The sequence below is a fragment of the Saccostrea cucullata genome, unplaced genomic scaffold (assembly GCF_032062105.1).
Source record: "Saccostrea cucullata isolate Sc308-1 unplaced genomic scaffold, CSIRO_AGI_Scuc_v1 ctg4903, whole genome shotgun sequence".
Classification (NCBI taxonomy): Eukaryota; Metazoa; Mollusca; class Bivalvia; order Ostreida; family Ostreidae; genus Saccostrea; species Saccostrea cuccullata.
In genome coordinates this window covers 1-21,253 of record NW_026920674.1, presented here as the reverse complement: position 1 = coordinate 21,253, position 21,253 = coordinate 1, and the positions used below count along the sequence as shown (strand labels likewise).

General features: G+C 32.6%; 1 protein-coding gene across 1 annotated transcript in view; it reads left to right on the top strand.

The window, feature by feature from the left end:
* Positions 1–21,163, top strand: part of LOC134255397 (multiple epidermal growth factor-like domains protein 9) — a gene marked incomplete at its 3' end in the record, with an annotated part of 35,099 nt that extends 13,936 nt beyond the window's left edge. The window contains exons 3-15 of the mRNA XM_062737909.1: positions 10,336–10,575; positions 12,657–12,791; positions 12,941–13,081; positions 14,626–14,766; positions 14,879–15,019; positions 18,320–18,448; positions 18,801–18,935; positions 19,165–19,285; positions 19,435–19,538; positions 20,252–20,415; positions 20,680–20,767; positions 20,863–20,936; positions 21,127–21,163. Of these exons, the coding sequence (XP_062593893.1) occupies positions 10,336–10,575; positions 12,657–12,791; positions 12,941–13,081; positions 14,626–14,766; positions 14,879–15,019; positions 18,320–18,448; positions 18,801–18,935; positions 19,165–19,285; positions 19,435–19,538; positions 20,252–20,415; positions 20,680–20,767; positions 20,863–20,936; positions 21,127–21,163 (1,650 nt within the window). The remainder of the gene's footprint in view (positions 1–10,335; positions 10,576–12,656; positions 12,792–12,940; positions 13,082–14,625; positions 14,767–14,878; positions 15,020–18,319; positions 18,449–18,800; positions 18,936–19,164; positions 19,286–19,434; positions 19,539–20,251; positions 20,416–20,679; positions 20,768–20,862; positions 20,937–21,126) is intronic.
* Positions 21,164–21,253: the final 90 nt, after the last annotated feature.

Sequence of the window (21,253 nt, the reverse complement as noted above, 5' to 3'; positions counted from 1 at the left end):
ATGGCTGATAAACGTATGTAAATAACGGCTAATATATGCAACAGTGCTGGCTCTACCTCTCGTAATAAGGAACTTGAAATTGACATATACTCATCCAAGTTCAAGACTTTGTTTTATGGAATTGCAGACAATTTAAATATCAAAATCCTTCAATTTCGTACATTATTTCTTTTTTTTAATTAATATTTTAGAAGCAAGGTAACACAATATAATTTTGCTTAATCAGACGTGATTATGATATTCCATGTTTATCAGTTTATACAGTGATGTGGATCCAGAAGGGGGGGGGGGGTCCATTCTTTGAATTTGCTAAAAAGAGTCCCAAATTTTTGTTGTGCTCATGTAGTAACAAATGTAGAAATTCGATTGTGTGAAAACAAAATTGGATTTACGGGTTCGGAGATTTTAGATTTATTCTCTTTCCTTTGTCAAAAACTTTCAGGTACTAAGTCCATAATTTTTCCCAGTCTGATGACTCTCCCACTTTTAAAACGATACTACATCCCTGGATCTTTTTATCTTTCTGTAAGCGTACCTTATAACAACTCTATTCCTCTTCAATCCCCCTTCTGAAAAAAAATCTAGATCCGATTCTGTTTCACTTAAGTATTTACAAGCTAGTAATCTAGTAATCATGTAAAGCAGCATTAAGATTTGTCTTTTGAATAACAGTATAGTATCCTATAGTTAAATTATTTAAAACGAAGGTAGTGTACAGCTTTAAAACGAAAACAGGCGATTGAAAGGGGGTGAAATTGGTGATGATAGAAATAGACCTCTGTTAATAATTTGATGACATCGAGTAAAGTCTAAGTGATTCATCTTGAAAACAAGATGTGTTTGTGAAACACTATGCGCCCGACAGCAACAAAGTTCGAAAAAAGCTATTTTTAGCATATAGGTCAGAGTCAAGGTCACAAGGTTATTGACCTTGGTGTCATTTGAAAGAACTTGATTAGTAGAATATGCATACTAAATATGAAGTCTCTATCTTTTATGGTTCAAAAGTTATGGCGAAGGTTAAATTTTGCAGGAAAAATATATTTTTAGCATATAGGCCACAGTTAAGGTCACAAGGTCATTGACCTTGGTTTCATTTGAAAGAACTTAATTAGTGGAGTATGCATATCAAATATTAAGTCTCTCTCTTTCATTGTTCAAAAGTTATGGCGAAAGTTAAAGTTTTGGGACAAACAAACAGACAGACAGACAGACGGACAGACAGACAGACAGGACAAAAACAATATACGCCTCGGATCTATCAATCCGGGCGCATAAAAAGCTATTTTTAGCATATAGGTCACAGTCAAGGTCACAAGGTCATTGACCTTGGTGTCATTTGAAAGAGCTTAATTAGTGGAGTATGCATACTAAATATGAAGTCTCTATCTTTCATGGTTCAAAAGTTATAGCGAAGGTTAAAGTTTGGGGACAAACAAACAAAGAGACAGACGGACAGACAGACAGGACAAAAACAATATACGCCTCGGATCTATCGATCCGGGCGCATAAAAAATCAGTTTTTTGAAAGAGCACCGTGCGTAATATAATTACAGTCTTTATGACGTCACAATTGACGTATATGTATTACTTTTAACGTCATGTTCAAAGATTGACGAAGAGAAATGTAACATATGTTTTTTGAGTGTTGAATTCAGATAAAATAAATAGAAGATCATGCCTCTCTACAAATATTTTTTCAAACGAACTACTGACTATTTTTTAAAATATATTGTGTGTAATTTTTATACCACTATTGTTATATAAACTAAATATTACTGAATGTTTAACAAAACTGGTGAATCTTTGTGACATCAAAATTTAAATGTAAAGTCATATTTCATATTGGCCACACGTGCGAACAACGATGATATTAAGCATGTAGATTCGTAGCAGCAATATTTATATATATGGTAAGTATGAAAGTTGTTCTTGACTGTGGCCACACTTAATTTAGGGAAAATCTGTCGAAAAATCGGCATTTTTGAACGTTTTTATGAAACCGTCGAATCTTCAAACGATCGCACGTGCCTAACAGCGCGTTATTTAACAAAATGAGTTATGCAAGGAAAAGAAGTATGTTGTCCTGTAATAATTAACGTATAATACCAGCCACGAATAGAAACTAGAATTTTGTGAAAAACACAAGGCCAAATATGATGGTTCGTGGCTTTACCTCTTTGCGGTAAAAAAAAAATGAAAGTGAATCTGAGAGGGGGCGAGGTTGAACGTTCATGTTTAATTAATAAAAGGTTTTTTTTTTATTTCGGTAAAATAAACAATTCATTGACTGAATGTTCGGGAATATGATTTTTCTTGAATTTAAAAAAATTATATTCCCCTCACTATCATTATGCGCCCGGATCGAAAGATCCGAGGCGTATTTTGTTTTTGTCCTGTCTGTGTGTCTTTCTGTTTGTCTGTTTATCTGTTTGTCTGCAAACTTTAACCTTCACTATAACTTTTGAACCATGAATGGTTGAGACTTCATATTTGGTATGCATACTCCACTAATAAGGCTCTTTCAAATGACACCAAGGTCAATGACCTTGTGACCTTTACTGTGATCTATATGCTAAAAATAGTTTTTTTCTGCAAACTTTAACCTTCGCTATAACTTTTGAACCATAAAAGATAGACTTCATACTTTGTATGCATACTCCACTAATTAAGTTCTTTCAAATGACAGCAATTTCAATGACCTTGTGACCTTGACTGTGATCTATATGCTAAAAATATTTTTTTTTCTGCAAACATTAACCTTCGCTATAACTTTCGAACCATAAAAGATAGAGACTTCATATTTTGTATGCGTACTCTACTAATTAACCTCTTTCAAATGGCTTCAATGTCAATGACCTTGTGACCTTGACTGTGTCCTATATGCTAAAAATAGCTTTTTTGAACATTCGCTATTGAACAATGAAAGATAGAGACTTCATATTTTGTACATGTATGCATACTCCATTAAATAAGTTCTTTCAAATGACACCAAGATCAATGACCATGTGACCTTGACTGTGACCTTTATGCTAAAAATATGTTTTTTAACTTAGTTGCCGCCGGGCGCATAGTGTTTCAAAAAACACATCTTGTTCAATAAATGAATAATATTCTTTAGCTCACCTAAACGGAAGACTCAAGTGAGCTTTTCTGATCACATTTTGTCCGGCGTCCGTCTGTCTGTAACTTTTTTTCTCAAGGAGCACTGGACCAATTGCAACCAGATCTACCACAGAGTATTGAAACGGCTGAAAGTTATTTCCCTTTTGCTATATTGCCAATATCAAGAAATAATTGTAAATAATGTAATTAACGGGTTAAGTGATTAAATGGGTTTACAACAAAGGATGATATATAGTGTGGTGACATAAGTGTTTCACGTTATCATGACGTCAATCTTGCTCAGTGCTAAAATTCGACGTTACAAAAAATCCACTTACCTTACTATTGTTGATTACAAAGTTCATTCTTTTTTTAGTAATTGGTGGTATGACCTTTAGTTTTAATTACAGAATTTAGTCTGTTTGGTAAGGTTTCGTTTAATTCCTATATATACACTGGGGTAAGGGACGTCCATATCTGCAGAACACAGTCAACAAGTATTTGTCTTGTTTTGATGTTATCTTGCTCCCTTGAAAGTTTAATTTTAATTTATCTCCATACATTTTCTATGAGATTTAGGTCTGGTGATTGAGATGGCCACTTTAAACAAGGTATATTATTTTGTTGTTTCCATTCTATAGCCCTAGCTGACATGTGGGCAGGACAGATATCGTCTTGAAATATCCAGGGGTTGTTACTAAAATGTTTGGCAACAACTTGCCATAAATTATTCTTTAGAAGTGTAATGTACTTATCTATGTTTAAATTTCCATCTGTTGGTGTAAGTTAGCCAACTCCTGAACAACAGATACAGCCCCAAAACGAAACAGATAGGCGGACTCCATCATTACAGACTGAATGTTATCCGAGGCACTCCGGTCTCCATTTTTTCATTGGCCTTTCTCCAGACATAAAATTTACGGTCTATTCCAAACATGTCTTTGGTTTCATCAGAAAATATGACTTTTTTCCAATTTTGATCCACAGACCAGTGTTTGTGATCACGACACCATTCAACAAGCTTTACTCTGTTCGCTTTCGAGATTGTAAGAGTCTTGGTACCTTTCCGACTATTATAGAGCTGATTTCAATAGACTTTCCTGATTACGCTATTTGTGACGAGCTAACGCTTTGCTTGTCGAGAGGTTTGAATACTACGTCATATAGTTACCACATCAAAGGAAGTGGACGAGATCGCTTCTCTCCTACGCTAAAGTCGGTTAGCTGCAACATACAGCTAATTTGTTGGGTAAAACAAAGTGGAGTAGACAGACTCGATCTCGTTTTCTTGAATATTACCAGTATAGTAACATGTAAATGTCTTGAACTAGAATTAATCAATGAAAGCATTTTATGATTTTTTTTTCATTCCATTACGAATATTTAAATTGGTCGATTATTTCATTCTATCGCAAAATTTATCTTTTTCATATTTGCGTACATGTATAAAAATCAAGTAGTGCATAAGTCATTGATCATTGCATTTATTGGTTACGCGTATCAATCCAACCCATGCATTCTGAGATTTTGCAATTTAATACTGCTGAAAAATAGAGCCACCTCTCTATGCATAGGTAAAGAGGGAAGGCAAGGGGAAACGCTAAAATTTTATTGATTACAAAATGCATATACATATGTAATATAAATAATGCTCTCTTCCAACTGTTTAATAAAATTTGTGCTCTCTGTCCCCTTTTGTAAACCGTTTAACGTCGGTGATGTGAATTGCAGCTGACCGACTTTAGCGTGGGCTAGAGGCGATCTCGGCCACTCCTTTGATGTGGTGACAATGTGCCGTAGTATTTAAACCTCTCGACAAGCAAAGCGTTAGCACGTCACAAACAGCGTATTCCGTTAACTCTATTGAAATCAGCTCTAATTCAAAAAATGCAATCTACACTGAACTGATCGTTTTGACAGTGGATTTGGTATATATCTATTAAATTCTGATGTTAATTCAATCAAACTTTTCCTACGATCTTACATAACCAACTTGTTCAAAACGCGATCTGACTTATCAATTGTATGGTTTGGTAGTCCGCTTCGATGGTCATTCGTGACACTTACAGGCCGTACAGAAAATCTCTTCAAAAACTTGGAGATTGCGAAGCGATGATAACCCGTACTTTTGCTTATTTCAGGTTTGTTTCTACCTTCATCTTTAAGACGCACGATCTGTTCTTTTAGAGCTGAAGACATTTCACGACGATTTGCAGCCATGATTGTTTACGCCTGCTTAGGGTATCTAAAAATAGCCCCACGTGCACCAGGGGAATCCCGAATGACGTACATAACTTCTATTTTCTTATATCCAAAAATAATTAGAGAACGATATATAATATCATAGAAAACAGGGATTGAGGTTGCAAGATAGTTTCGATTTTTCTTCAGTAATGTGTAAATGTGAAACACTTATGGCACCACAATGTATAAATAAAAATACACAAAACAAATGTTTAGTTAAGAAGAGCAAATTATGCTACGGGTCGCGGGAAATACCGGATCCGCGTTGCCTCTACTGTATGAATTAAATGCCAGTGAATTATTTAAAGCTTGAAAAAAGTTTTTTAAAAATAAATAATGCTATATTGAATATTAATAGAAGGAAAGATGATAAGTATTTTTCCTCTCCCGAGGCCAGTCTTTGTTTTTAAACTTAATATATTAAGAAGTTGTCTCTGAATAATCCGTAAGGCATCTAGCTAGAGAATACGTTAAAAACGGTATTTCTACAAAGTTTGAAATTCAATTAAGTATATTATTTAATTTCTATCCAGTTTATTTCAGTTATACCTGTTATACATATGCTTTAAACTATGTCCAACACGTGTGCTTATTTTCTTCGCACTTCAGTCATGTCAGAGTTTGCCAATCAGGGGCCCGTTTCACAAAACTATCTTACGACTAAAATCTGTCTTAAGACCGAAAATTATCTAAAGATTTTACCATAGCTGTTTCACAAAACTCAATCTTAAGATCTATCTTAATCTTAAGACAACCGGATACAGGTCTCAAGACCAAAGTTAACATGGCGGCCGCCTATATTTTGGCCAAAACAGAAGAAACTTAAGAAAAATTAGAGATAGGAACAACCCATTGGACTATATGCCTGATGCTGATAATATTCATAGGTTCCGCCTTCCATGCCATTTAATTTTAAGTTTATGTGCAGAGCTTAATGCTCATCTAGCACATGCTACTAGCAGGTGTCATGATCTTCCTACATCACTGCAAATCATGATGGCACTCAGGTTTAAGCCAGTAGGAACTTTCAAACCGTCCCTGGGGATCTCCTTGGCATTAGCAAAGGCAGTGTTTCAAGAGTAATAAATGTTGTATCATCAGCTCTAGTACATGTATGTTCTGATTATATTAAATTTCCTTTCGATGACAGAAGTAGCAAAAACACCATACTTGGTTTTTTTCCGCATTAAAAATTTCCCTAATGTCATTGGAGCAATAGATGGAATGCATGTACCAATTAAAGCCCCGAAAAATGATGAGCATATGTTTGTGAACAGGAAAAAATTTCATTCTATTAATGTTTAGCAGTCTGTGATTCTAGTACAAAATTTACTACCATAGTTGTCAGGTGGCCTGGGTCATCACACGATGCTTTTGTGTGGACAAATTCATCACTAGGTGATCTTTTTGAAAATAGGGGTATCAGAAGTGGTTGGTTGCATGGGGACAGTGCATACCCTTTGACAAAGTATCTGATTACACCAGTGCTCAACCCAAGCAATCCCCGTGAATTAGCGTACAACGATGCGCATGCTAAGACGAGAAACCCTATTGAAAGAAGCTTCGATGTGCTTAAAATGCGCTTTCGGTGCATTGATCATTCTTGTGGAACGCTACTCTTTCAATCAGCAAGAGCATGTAAAATTGTGACTGCTTGTGTTGTTCTCCACAAAATGTGTGCTGATCACAATGTTCCGGTACCACAAGCACAAAACCCTGGTGTATATCAACTTAATCCACCAGACAACTACTTATACCAAGGACCAAACTATGACGGGACCAAGATCCGCCAACGATTGATTTTTTCTAGATTTTAAGTTGCGCCACAACTTAGAGTATTTTTGTGTGTGTATTCGTGGAATATTGTGACGTTTTCAATTTCTGTATCATAGAAAGCATGGATTCGGAACCAACTATACATTAATGTTTATTATTAGAAATATTTTGTCCATTTGTACATTACCCAACTTTTAGTGCATGAGATTTAATTTTCATGAAATATTGGTAACTTTCATAAAAGGAAAATCAAATGTTTTCTGTATCTTGTGATTGTAATGACCACCAAGAATAGAAAACAAGTAGTAAATTGAACACATTATGTCATGAAGTTCTTTTGGATTCTGTGCGGGCAGTAGAGGGAACGATAAGCCGTAGAATAAACAAAACAAAATGAATTTATCAAAATAAAAGAAAAAAAAACAAAATAAGAAATTATCAAAACAAACTCACTCTCACAACCCTTTGTCACAAAGAAAACAAAATATGAATTTAATTTGAAAACCAGATAATATTGACAATGAAATACAGATTTAACTTTAAACACAATCAATTGTCAATAAACAGTTGATTTCAAACCATAAATTGTAACTTTAATTGAAACAATCAAGAAGAAAAATCAAAACTGAATTAGTTTCGTTCTCGTAGAAAAAAAAATCAATCTTTAATAAGCAATATCTGTAAATATCAAATCCGTTAAAATTATTGTGGATTCTTATTAATGCTTTATTTCGTAAAACCAGAATTGAGAGGTTTGACTTTTGGCTATTTTATTCATTGTATTTTACACCACCAGGCCTCCATACTGCCCCTCTGATTCCAGCCCTGGACTCACAGGTTTCCCACTGGAAAACTGAAGAATTCAGTCCCTATAATTCAGTCGGAAACGACACCAAATCTCTATAAACACTGTCCTTGCGCACCGGTACCACGCCCCGCGTCACGCACGTGCTCGAGCCCTCGCTTCTTCACACGACCTAACTCCCACTTGAGGTCCAAAAACCTACTGCCGCCCCAGGTTTATTATCATAACCCCTCTGCACTGAAACAATAATTACTTTATCTAAGACCTAAACACTACTCACTTAAACTACAAATAATAACGGACACAAAACCCGTAAATTTACAACAAAACCCACAAAGTATATACAAAAGAAAATAGTTTACCGGCTGGAGAAAGAAATGCCCATGCAGTAGAAAAAACGACTAGTAGGCTACCCGTTCACCAGACTAACTTCTGGAATTCGCCATAGAAAATCGACTACAGGACCAAAATCAAAACGTGGCTGCACACTTGACAAACAGCCACGACTCTCCCTAATCATAGACTGTTTTTTGCAGCATTACTAACTATTCCAAGCTGACAGAAGTGAAGCGTATGTTGTTCACGTTGTAATTGTAGTTGCTGCTCTGCAATTTTAAGACGCCCTTAAAAAATTAAATGTTTTATTATTCGAAGAAAATAAACAGGAACCAAAATAACTATTTGGTAATGCAGAGGAAATTCGCACTAAATTTTTCATGTTTGTCAAAATTAAAAATTTTTGCAATATTTATTACAATGTTAAGGTTATATGTATTTTTAAACATCATTTTGCAAATATTATATGTATTAAATCTTATAAATTATTTCAAATAATTGAATGCTATGAAATAAAGGAATTTAAAAATATGAAGAAAAAAACCATTCCAGACAACATATCTCAATAATTTGATCATTGACCCCATATAATATTAATACCATGAGAATTAGGGCAACAAAAGTAACCTGAGGTTATAAGTTTCTTAGAGTTCTTATCATTCAGATATTTTAAATATTCGATTAAAAATGGGGAAAAAATATAAATACAACAGAGGAAATTCTGACTGTAATATTTATTAAGTTATTACCCAAACTCTAATTGTTTTTTAAATGAAACAACGCTGTTCCGTTGCTATAATATTTCATTATTAAAAGAGTTGTGTTTCTTGTAATATTTTGTGAGTTAAGAAAAAAATTGAACATAGTGTGAAAAATTGAGGTATTTTCCGAGAAATACCAGCATGAAAAGTAGGTCATTGACCTAGTTACATGTATTTGAAAATGAAGTTTAACACAAAAATCATAGGTGTACAATGTGCAATAAGTGGTTTTTTGTTCTTATCAGTGGAATTTTTAGTCAACTGAGTATAGCTATACCTTAAGAAAATTAACATTTTATTTATGATCGATAAACTCCTTTACAATATTTTAAAAAAAACTTTCATTTACAACATTTAAAATATAAATACAAATATGTATTTGAAGAAAACTTAACTAAGAACAAGAATATTTTTGTTTTAATTTGTCTTTTATAACATACTCTATAACATTGTGGCACGAGGTATATCTTAAGACAAGTCTTAAGATTTCAGCAACTTATGACAGTTTTGTGAAACAGCAGTGACAAATCTTATGATTGTTTTAAGTCAGATCTTAAGATCTGTCTTAGGACAAATCTTAAAATAGTTTTGTGAAACGGGCCCCAGGATAGGATGAAAACAATTACTCCATATATTTACAAAAATTTACTTTTATGATTATTGTGCGTTTTGTGTTTTCCTTTTTTTTTTTTTTTTTTTTTTATTATTATTATTATTTAATTGAACATCCGTCATGCGATGACTTTTCCGCACAATAAATACTAATAAAAAGGACGTTTAATAACATACCTGTAGAATTAATCACTCATTTTTATCCAAGTTAATATTGCATTACAATCAAGAACGAAATAAGAAACATTTAATCCTTATATCATTTTTTAAAAAGGTATTATTTCAACAAAGGTTCCAACAGTTCATTGTACTTATTTAGCAATCAATTCTTCTTCTAAAATTTTGGAAATCTTACAAATAAGTCACTTTTAAGAATCGAACACATCTCACTGATTTAGCAATGTTTGTTGAAGGTATACATATATATGTAATCACCATATTCCCGGGATTGCAGAAATAATGTATTACTCAATAAATAAGGAAAGTAAACGATAGTAGACAGTCAATTATTTCGTGTGCCTTACAATTTAGTTATAAATTGACCTTTGTCGCCTTTAGTCAGTGAAAAAAAAAAGATATGAAACATATGCGACAGATCATATTCAAATATGAATTTAAAGAGACATGCAGAAAATTTTGTACAATGAATTAGAATGCTTTTGAGAAGTTATAATTTTAAATGAAATCTTTTTGCAGTGGACCGACAAAGGGGTCGCTTTGCTGGATTTTCTTTGTACCTATCTGAATCTGGTTATCGAGACAATGCCTCGCTTTGTTACGAAGACGGACCATCGTTACCACCATTAAATTTTACGACATTATGTATCGGATACGGGCGTTATGTCATCTTCTACAATGCGCGTTTGAGGGGATATATTTATCCCACAGGATACGAAAAAGTGATATATACTGAGTTGTGCGAGGTTAGAGTAGAAGGTAAAATATACATTTTTTTATGCATATACATATGTTTATTTTGTAAAGGTCTTTCGGACTGTACTTTTCGTGTAGCCAAATATTTTTACCTTAAAACATCAATGACCGTATGATGTTGTCTATTAAAGTCTGAAATATTTACCATGATTTAAATATTGACCTTAAATCAAGCTAATGTAAGGATAGAAGAATTGGTTCCGTATTTTTCAATAAAGAAGTTAACTTGCTTTACATTGCACTGACAAAGGGCCTATATAGACCTTTAAAGATATTGTCTTTCATTTTGTTTACTTTCGAATAATGAAGTCGACATTTTATCTTAAGTTTGTATGCTAGTTTTGATATCGCACAAACTTATTGTAAACAATCTTAAATGCACATCAAAAGACCTTATCTTTTGAGACTATAACTATGGGTTAGTGCCTGAGGGACAAAACCGCAGTTTGCACTAGGTCTTTCATGTTCTTTACGGCACATACATTATGCATGACTGTAAGTGCCACTTTTTAGCCTTTAGTTTCAATTAAAGTGAAGATTTCTTTTTAACAACAGTTAACTATTATTTATGTTTTAACTCCTGCAAAAAGAAAAAAATATAAACAGATAGAGGGCAGATTTTGATATGCAAATATTATAAAATTTCGCATTCCCGATGGGTACACAAAGATCTATTTATTTCTCTCTTTCCCGCTTTTTTTTTGAAAACTACAAAAATGCACCCAATTCGCATTTAAATTTACAAGAGGTATGATCATTTGAGAACTTTCAGTATTCTAGTCTTAAGGTTCATAAACCCTCTGCTCACTCACATAACATGTTGCTTGAACCTTAATGATTTTTCAATAATAATGTATTTTATAAGAAAAATGCAAACAATTATAGCACAGCTTGCGGACGCAAAATTGTACAGCTGTACAAAAAAGATACTTCAACCTGGCAAATCTATAAAGGAAAAAAAGACATTTATTTCATTCAGAGTTATCTCTCATCAGTGTATCAATGACCCTGAAGATGTTGAAATTAAATTTCTGATTCTGTTTTTTTTCCCCTCTTCGTATGCAAGACTGTCTTTTTTAACTCTAAACTTTAAACTGTATCGTTTTACATTGAAAAGCCAATTCGTTTTAAATGTTTTTCTTTTCGTATATATTGGATTTTTAAATTAATCAGAACATATATTTTACATGTATGTACGTTTCGTTTTCGATCGACTAGTGCAGATTGAAGTTTCTGTTATTTTCTGCATTTTCTTAAGGCATTTTTTGTATAGAAATTCTATAAAAAAAAAACTATACTAAGAGTATATTTCTGATTTTTACCTATGTATAAAGTTTATGTTTGTTTGGATTTTTTTTCTTTATTAGGCTGTACCGGAAATTATTCATTAAAAATTACACTTAAAAATAAGATTTTTCATCTTGTCTACTTGTAAATTATGACCCTAAGTTCTTTATTTGACTAAGATTAAATTATCAAGCATCATTAAAGAAATTTATTTCTCAAATTTGATAAATCTGTAGGCCCTTTTCATTTACTAGATCTTGATTTTAAGTCCAGTCAGCCTTGAACTTTACCAAATTACCTAGGGTATGGAACATTTGTGATTTTCCTTCAATATTTTGATAGAGGATATGCAACAATTTTCATAGAGAATATGCAACATTTGTGATTTTTGTAGTTACTTTTCATCTACCTAATATTGCTGTGAGCGGGACCCTTTGAGAGGACCAACATTTCAGTTATATCTAGTTTAATTTAAATACACCTGTATTTAAAAAAAAAGAATGAATACTTTAAATGACAGAAAACTGACCTTTTTAGCTTTAAACTTTAAACTGTATCGTTTTAAACTGAAAAGCCAATTCGTATTAAATGTTTTTCTTATGAATGGGATTTTTAAATTAAGCAGAACAAATATTTTTATGTACATTTTTCTTTCGACTGACTAGCGCTGATTGAAATTTCTGGGGGGGGGGTCTGCGTTTTCTTTAGACATTTTTCATAGAAGTTCTCGAAAAACAGAGTATACTTCTGTTTTTTACATATGTATAAAGTTTACATTTGTTTGGTTTTTTCATCAGGCTGTAATAAAACATATTATGGAAGAAATTGTGACAAGAATTGTCCAGCCAACTGCGAGAATAAAATATGTAACATTTTAAATGGAACATGCCCGAAATGTATTCCAGGATGGACAGGAACACTGTGCACAAATAGTATTTATTAACTGTATAATTTATCATAAACTATCGTTAAACAATGAATATTAACTGACAGGTTATCGATTTAATGTTCTTAGAGAGTATATTTTATGCATTTAACCTTTTCATTTTACAATAATGCATTTCGTTCTTCTTTTTCCCAGAGTGTGAAAAGGGGTGGTACGGTCTCAACTGTAAACAACCATGTTCCGGCTATTGTAAAAACAAGGAGACATGTAATCACGTAACAGGTCATTGTGACAATGGATGTGCTAATGGATGGATGGGAAATCAATGTAAAAAACGTAAGAATAATAGCACTCTGAGTATTTTTATGCCCCCGTAAACGAAGTGACCTTGACCTTGAAGTTTGACCTACTTTTAAAAAGTAATCCTTGATCATAACTTTTAATGGGTTAGGGCTACCGCTTTCATACTTCACATATAAACCATTGTGACAAGACCTTTCATTTGATAGTAAGACCTTTGATCCTTTGACCTTGACCTTTGAGATATATATATATATATTTTTCGCAAGACATTTCATTGGATACCAATTACCTTGATCTTGAAGATTTTTGTACTTATGAAAAAAACTTTAACCTTGACCATACCTTTTGAACGCTAAGGGTTAGTGATCTCATACTATATATATGTAATCCTTGTTAAAAGACCCTTCATTGGATACCAAGAACTTTGACTCTTTAACCTTGAAGTTTGAGTTACTTTTTCAAAAGCAAACATTGACCATAACTTTTTAAGAATTAGGGCTAGTGTTTTCATGCTCTACATGTTTAATCTGTGTGAGCAGACTTTCATTTGATAGTAATATCCTTTGATCCTTTGACCTTTGAGTTTGACCTACATTTTAAAATTTTTAATCTTACTCATAACTTTTGAAGGGTTGGGGCTGATGTCACAGATGTATTTTTTATGGCAAGACCTTTCATTAGATACCAATTATCTTGATCTTTTGATATTGACCTTGGGGATTTCCAAACTTATAAAAAGTCTTTAATTATGGCCTACTTTAATATTTCAGAATAATATTTCCAGTGTGTTTGCATTTAAGAAAAGTTTAATCTTCCCTATATTACCTATATCGCTATATTCAGATATTTTGATGTTTTCCTTTATTACATAAGTTAATTTTCCATTTCTATTACCGAGAAACATAGCTGCTAAGTTTAAGAGGAAACACAAATAATTTACATGAATGGATTCATTTTAAAAAATTGATGATAGCTTTTAATCTTAAGTTTTTACAATGAAACATGGAGATAACGAACAGAATTCAAGAACAAAACAAGAACAAAGCGAACACGGACTTAGAAAACATTATAGGTTGGATTAGGTGCCATGGTGGAGTGAGCATCCCCTGCCGACCGTGTGCTCTTTGTCATTATCGGGAAAAAACAGAAAAGTCCGCCGTCAATTCAGTGTATAAATAATGGGCTCACAATTAGTATGAAAAATGTCACTCAGCATTTGATTCAATGATAAATTGTATTTGGTCATAAAACTTACGAAATGATGACTTCAAACGATATTGATATTCTTGTCTCATCAATTTGATTGTCTATAACTTACCTTGTTCAGAAATTGCTCATATGTAGGTGATGCTCTTACGTATCAAATCAACTGAAATACATAAACTCCGTATGCAGGTGAAGGAGAGTTGACGATAGAAAAGCTTTCATCATCACTTTATACTTTTTTTTTGGTTGTTAGATAACCATTGACGTCTTTTTCAAGTAAAATATCCAAATGTGAAACAGCTTAAAAATACTTATTCTTTATTGATAAAACAAAGTTTGATAAAATTTATTGTGTAATTTATTATCAACAGCATGTAAAGATGGAAACTACGGTCCAGGTTGTATATATAACTGCAGTGGTCACTGTCTGAATGATGTTCACTGTAACAAACAAACTGGACACTGTGAGGCTGGGTGTAATCCGGGATATACAGGGAATTTATGTAACGCAGGTACATCTAATTGATAGAAATATTTAAGGTAATGTGTAGAAAAGGTAATTATACATGTATCATAAAGATGAAAATAAAAAGTATTTGAATATATCCTCTGAAATGTCCATAGAATGCAACTCTGGATACTTCGGGACGCAATGCAAGGAACTTTGCAGCCAGAAGTGTTTCAATGATGAAATATGTAGTCATATAAACGGAGTTTGTCCAAAAGGATGCAAGGATGGATATATTGGAGAAAGATGCAATGAATGTAAGGGAAAACTTGATTTAATATAAATCACTTATTATCTATTTTATCAAAGAAAATAGATTTAAGATAGGGAGTAACTCTTCCTTACCGCTTGCATGTATAAACTTGAAGATTTTTGCATTTGAAACAATTAATTTACTTGATTATATGATGTTGAATTAATCATACATGTAACATAACGAAGTGTTTAAATCGAATCATAAATAGACTCAATAAACATTTTACATTATTATAGGATTAAATTTTTTTTTTTATTTATTTTTTAAAAAATTATTATTATTATTAGAATTTATCGTGTAAACTCATGCCTCGTGTAAACTCATGCCTTTGTACTCACGAATTGAATAAGAGAAAAAAATTTAAGAAATTTAGGTAAAAAGTCATGAGTTTACATATTGTTAAATCAAAAAAAAATCTTTTATATTCGAAAAACGAAAATATTAAAATGATTTCTGTTTGAGGCTCCATACAATCGATTAATTCTGTACAACGTAGGAATACTTTATCACCCCTACTAATGTGTTCGGAACCTTTTCTTTTTCGGTGTTCTACAAATCATAAAACCCGATGATTTCAGAGTAGCTCTGACAGTGGCTCTGGCGAGAGTAAGCGAGACTTCAGCGAGATAGAGTAAATTATTCACGGAAATGTAGCAAGGAAGTACAGTAAAAACTGTCTAATCCGACACCTGAATAATCCGACACACTGTGAATTCCGACGATAAATTTCTTTCCCATTATAGTATTTTCCATGTTTTTAACACTGTGCAATCCGACACCCTGTATATTTCGACACAAAATTTGTCTCCCAGTGCATGTCAGATTAGACAGGTTTCACTGTACTGTAAACCTACTTTTATTCGCGACGACTTTATTTCGCGATTTACCGGGGTTAACTAGTTCGCGACGATTAATTTTCGCGAAAAAGCCTATTTTGGTTCTCTTGTTAATATAAACACAAAGATTTTAAGGAACGATTAACGGCGAGAAATATTCGCGATGACGATGCCCTCGCGAACTTCGCAAAAATTTCTCGCACCCGAAAAAAAGTTGGTTTACAGTAACTAGCACGTGGAGACATGGTAAACAGAAAAGTTATGTTGTGTTTTAGTTTTCACAACCTTATACTAGTATTATCATTCTGTACAATTTTTTTACTTCAATAGATCTCTCTTGAATTCATTCAAGTATCTCTTGAATTCATTCAAGTTTAAATTATAAGTAATACAATTTTCTGCTGCCATGAATTAATATTTCTTTTTGGACAAATATTTTGCATGGGAACCGGGACTATATTTTCAGCGTCAGATTAACAAATGAGGCACCAATGTGACTTTAACTGACAAATCAGCTGAATGAGAATTTCATAATGTGTCACTACGAATACTACAGGGGTTTTACGCTTTCCTTTATTGTACTATCGGTGAAACAATTGTCAGGTAGATTCCCTGGCCACCACACGTGATCACGAATATAGTTATACTTGACACTATCTACGTATACATTATATAAAACATATTTTCTGTAGTTAACAACAAATTAAAACGCCCGTGAGCCCCGTTTTATCTTTCATAGTTTCCAATGTTTGCATTTTGTTCATAAGAACATTTTTTTGCACTTTTTTTCCATTGACATGATCATGTAAATATGTACTTGGCGTAAACGTATTCAATCATCAATTCGTCAGTTGCTCGTAGTATGATCCTCTGTACGCATTAATAGCGATAGCCATATAAGGCAAACAAAGGTTTGTCAGTGTGAATGATATTACAATTTTTTTACTAGCGTATCGGTCGCTATTGAGCTTTAATTTTTGCGGTAAACTATGATAAGATGTATCAATTTTATTTAACACCCCCCCCCCTTTTGCCACCCATTTCTGTTGAAAATCATGAAAGTTTTTCAGAAAGGTCTGGAAACACATTTTTCACAGGACATGTTTTAAGAAGAAACAGACTATAGCAATCCTGTTAACTGCCAATTTTATCTATAAATCCTGTTCTATCCTATAACCTTTGAATAGGTAAATCTAAACCACGTGTCTTGAATTTAAATCACAATAACATTAGAAGGGGTGTTTATGCCGCCCATAATCGAGATGAATGTCGATCAAGTTCAACTTATCAACATTTGTCCAAACAATCAATGAGTAATTTCTAAAAACTCATCGAATGTTGTTTAAGTTCAGAAATATCGTAAATACGAGAAAACTTGAGATTAATTCGTCCTTATCCATATCCAAGATGACATTAACAAGAACGTTCTAGAGCTAAAATTGCAGATCGGCGACCTATGCATCAATTTGCTTTGGTTTGACTAAAGATTGAGGAAGAATATACAATGTAAAAATAGGAATGATACTAAAAAGGCAAGAGTCTGAGGTACAGTGTGCGTTTCTTTTCCCGATCATATAAAATATCATCTGCGCTGGTTTGCGTCGTATTATGAACGTAGAGAATTTGGCATCGATTTTTAAAATTCGTGATACGTCGGTAACATAAACACAATACTTCTGACTGTCAGTCCTGTTTGTGGCCTGTTCCAGTTGCTTTTACAATAGTCCATAAGCAAGGTCAAGAAAGAAGTTCTGATAGAAAAAAAATTAACGCTGTGTTAACTTTTTCTGGATATTGTTCTCATCCTATCAAAACACAGAGAATCAATGTAAAAAAAATTAAGCCCGCGTAGGACAATGGTTAGAGCGTCTGATTTAGAGTCGCGAAGTAAGGTTTCGTCACGATATCGAATCCCACTGATGGACGTGTACACCGGTTCTTCGGATGAGACTGTATAAACCGAGGTCAGGTGTCGAAGTAGGTGCTGGCACGAAAAATAAACCTCATTGCTCACTTATGCTTAGTACTGAGTATTGGACACAATTTGTAGCTCACCACGTGCAAGTGGTGTCGTCTCCAAATAACTGTAAAAATTTTGATGGGGACGTTAAACGACATACAATCAATAAATGAATTGACCATTGATAGATTTGCCCTTATACATTTGCAAACAAATTTGTCCCGATTTAAATTTACTCAGTTATCTTTTGTGTTAAAAAGATGTTAATTGAAATTGCCCTGCTTTTTTTTATATACGCCCAACTGTAAGAAGGGCTAAAGGGGCGAAATTTAAAAGGAGGCGAACAATAACCTGTATACAGAATTTCATTTTATAAAATAAAAAAAAAAAAAAAAAAAAAAAAAAAAAAACGTATGTATATGGCATTATTGTACATAATGTTTTCTTCCCTGTGCTAAAGAAAACTTACAATAAATTGGTTTTTATCATCTTTGAAAAATATTAGCATGTCTACCTGGACATTTTGGAAGAAATTGCCTGGGTAACTGCTCTCGGAGATGCATAAGTACATGTCAATTCACAGACGGATCTTGTATCTGCGCAGAGGGTTGGACGGGCTCAAATTGCAGTGAAGGTACGAGCTAAATTGATACAAAGAGAAGACAATGCTTTATATTTTAGTACATCAAAATCATGTATATTGAATCTAACAAAATGATTCTTGTAATAATATCAACTTTGAAATTGTAATTTGAATTAAAAACTGCAACATAACTTCAAATGCAAAAGTTCACTATAATTTTTATGTTATGAACATACGCCATATGACTATAGTATAATGAACACTCATGTACAAATGTAAAGTCCGCGTGATACGTATTAATATTATTATCAAATGTGTATTTCTATTGATAGGAGTACCGGTATTAAATTTTTTACATGAAGTTTCATTTATTTCATCATCTTTTATGAACCTTTTTTCAAAGAATGTTTTCTGACCTATGGGGAAAACTGCCAAACCCCATGCAGTGAATATTGTGTCAATCGTACATGTGACAGATTCAACGGAAGTTGTTTGTCTGGTTGCAAAGAAGAAGCTTATGGCGAAAAATGCGATCAAGGTTCGAAAAGACGTATTTCATATTCATCAACTATAATGATTTTACTAATCACAATTCATTATCTATTTATTCTATTTTCTGACTATCAAAAATCATAAAGTATATGTAATTCCACTTACAATTGCGTAATAATTGAGGAAACTTTAGGGTGGCTTTTTTCTCGCATGCCGAAGTGCTGCTTTATGGAAATGCTAAATAAATTTTGCCTTTTTTTTCTTTTTTCTTATAGGAATAGTTCAAGCGTATCAGCTTTCTAATTCTCCTTCATCAGATACGCTAACTGCTGTTGGGGTTGTTATTCCGTTAGCAGTTGTCATCATTATTGTTGTTTTGGTTATTTTATTTATACGGTACGTAAGGTTCTGTGAGCCAAAGTTGTCCGTTGAGTGATAATGCCTAATATTTACAACTTTTTTTTTTTACATGGGATTGTTCTTTTTCACTCAATAAAAACTAATACTGAATATTGGCATTATGGATTTATATGTTTTCATTGTAGATATAAAAGAAAATCTTCAGAGACTTCAGCTAAACAGAAAGATATACTTAACATGAAGCATATTTCTATCGTAGAAAGAGTGAACAGGGAATCCTCGTCAGAACGTAAGGTCTTTAAGATTATTATAATTCGGATACTGATTAATTTCATATATTTATTTCATTTTTCTTTCATATCTTTCTTTCATACAAAATATACGGATGTCTGGATTGCTGTATTTTACACCTATTTTGATTGTAAATCATGCAACTAATAAATTTCTAAAACATAATTAATTTTAAAATTTTAATAGTGTTCAAAAACTTAATTGCAACAATCTTTATTAATCACATTTTATACCTTTTTTTGTCACTTAAAATCCCTTTATTGTGAAATTTTGATGAATAAACTAAACTAAAATACATGCAAGTTCTGATAATCTTATTCATTTTAACTCAAATTAATATTACTCAGCTTTATATTTTTAGGATTTTTGATGTTTGTATCACCGGTACTTTATTAGGAAGTATATCGCAAAAAAGAAAAAAATTGAACTTCGGAATTTCTACTTGACCATTAGACATTTAAATGTGCATTAAAAGAATAAAGCAAGTCTTTATCAATATTTTCATCTGATAAACGCAAAAATAATCGTGTTTAGTATTATTTGATTATTTAAATTGATCCTTTAGAATTTTCTGTGCAGCTTTCATTGAAAAAATAAAAGCATTTAGTGCGTGTCTTCAGGATAACTGTGTGGTTTTATTTTATATAGTACCATAAGGTAATAAAGTGAAATGCAATGTACAAAAAATTATTCATGTACGTTATTTTGCAGATGACAACCTAAATAATACAGACATTGTTCATAACTCAAAAGATGAAAACGAGAGTGCCAAGAGAGGGCCACCGACAAATAAGTGTATACCAGTGAAAAATTTACCAGCCATTATATCTCAAATGTCTGCCGCAGAGGATACTGGCTTTCAACATGAATATCAGGTAAGACTAATTAAATCTGAAAGCATGTAGCAGAGAAACATACAGGTAACTGATTATTAAAGTAAATCTATCCAATAAGTTTTGTAACATCAAAAATGAATTATTTAATAAAAGCTGAAAGTATGTTATGGAGAAATATACTTGTTACTAATTATAAAATTAGAGTCATCCAAAACCCGATCGAGTTTTTGTAATTTAATTCGCTGAAAATGATGATTAAGCTTAAGGTGGTTTTTAAACTGTTACAAAACTTGTTTTTTACAGGATATCCCAAAAGGTGAACTTCATCCATGTGAAGAAGCGAAACGACCAGAAAATAAATCTAAAAATAGATACAAAACAACGTTTCCATGTAAGAACATGAGCATTCGAAGACATCAATTTTTTTGGAAACACAAACATTCATTTTTGTAAAATCATTGCATTTAAAATTTACAATACCTTCAGATGACCATTCTCGAGTCGTATTGAAAAAATCATCATCTAATGGAGGGGATTACATCAATGCTAACTATATAGAGGTTTGTTTAGATAATATATACATAATCCAAATAATTATAAAACGCATTTTGAAAGGGAGAATATTAAAATATATTTAGCGTACGTTTTCTTTCACTTTTAAAAATATTGTTTATTTGTTTCACTTAGTATATAGTAAGCGTATCAACCATTGAAAAATTTCTGATTCTGGTTTTCCATTTACGATTATAGGATGTCCAAGGAAAGCGTTCCTACATTGCTACCCAAGGTATACTGAAATATCTTCTTTTTTTTTAAATATATGAATTGTGAAATTTGTAAGTATAGTAGAATACTTTTTTTGAAATTAAAAAGAAAT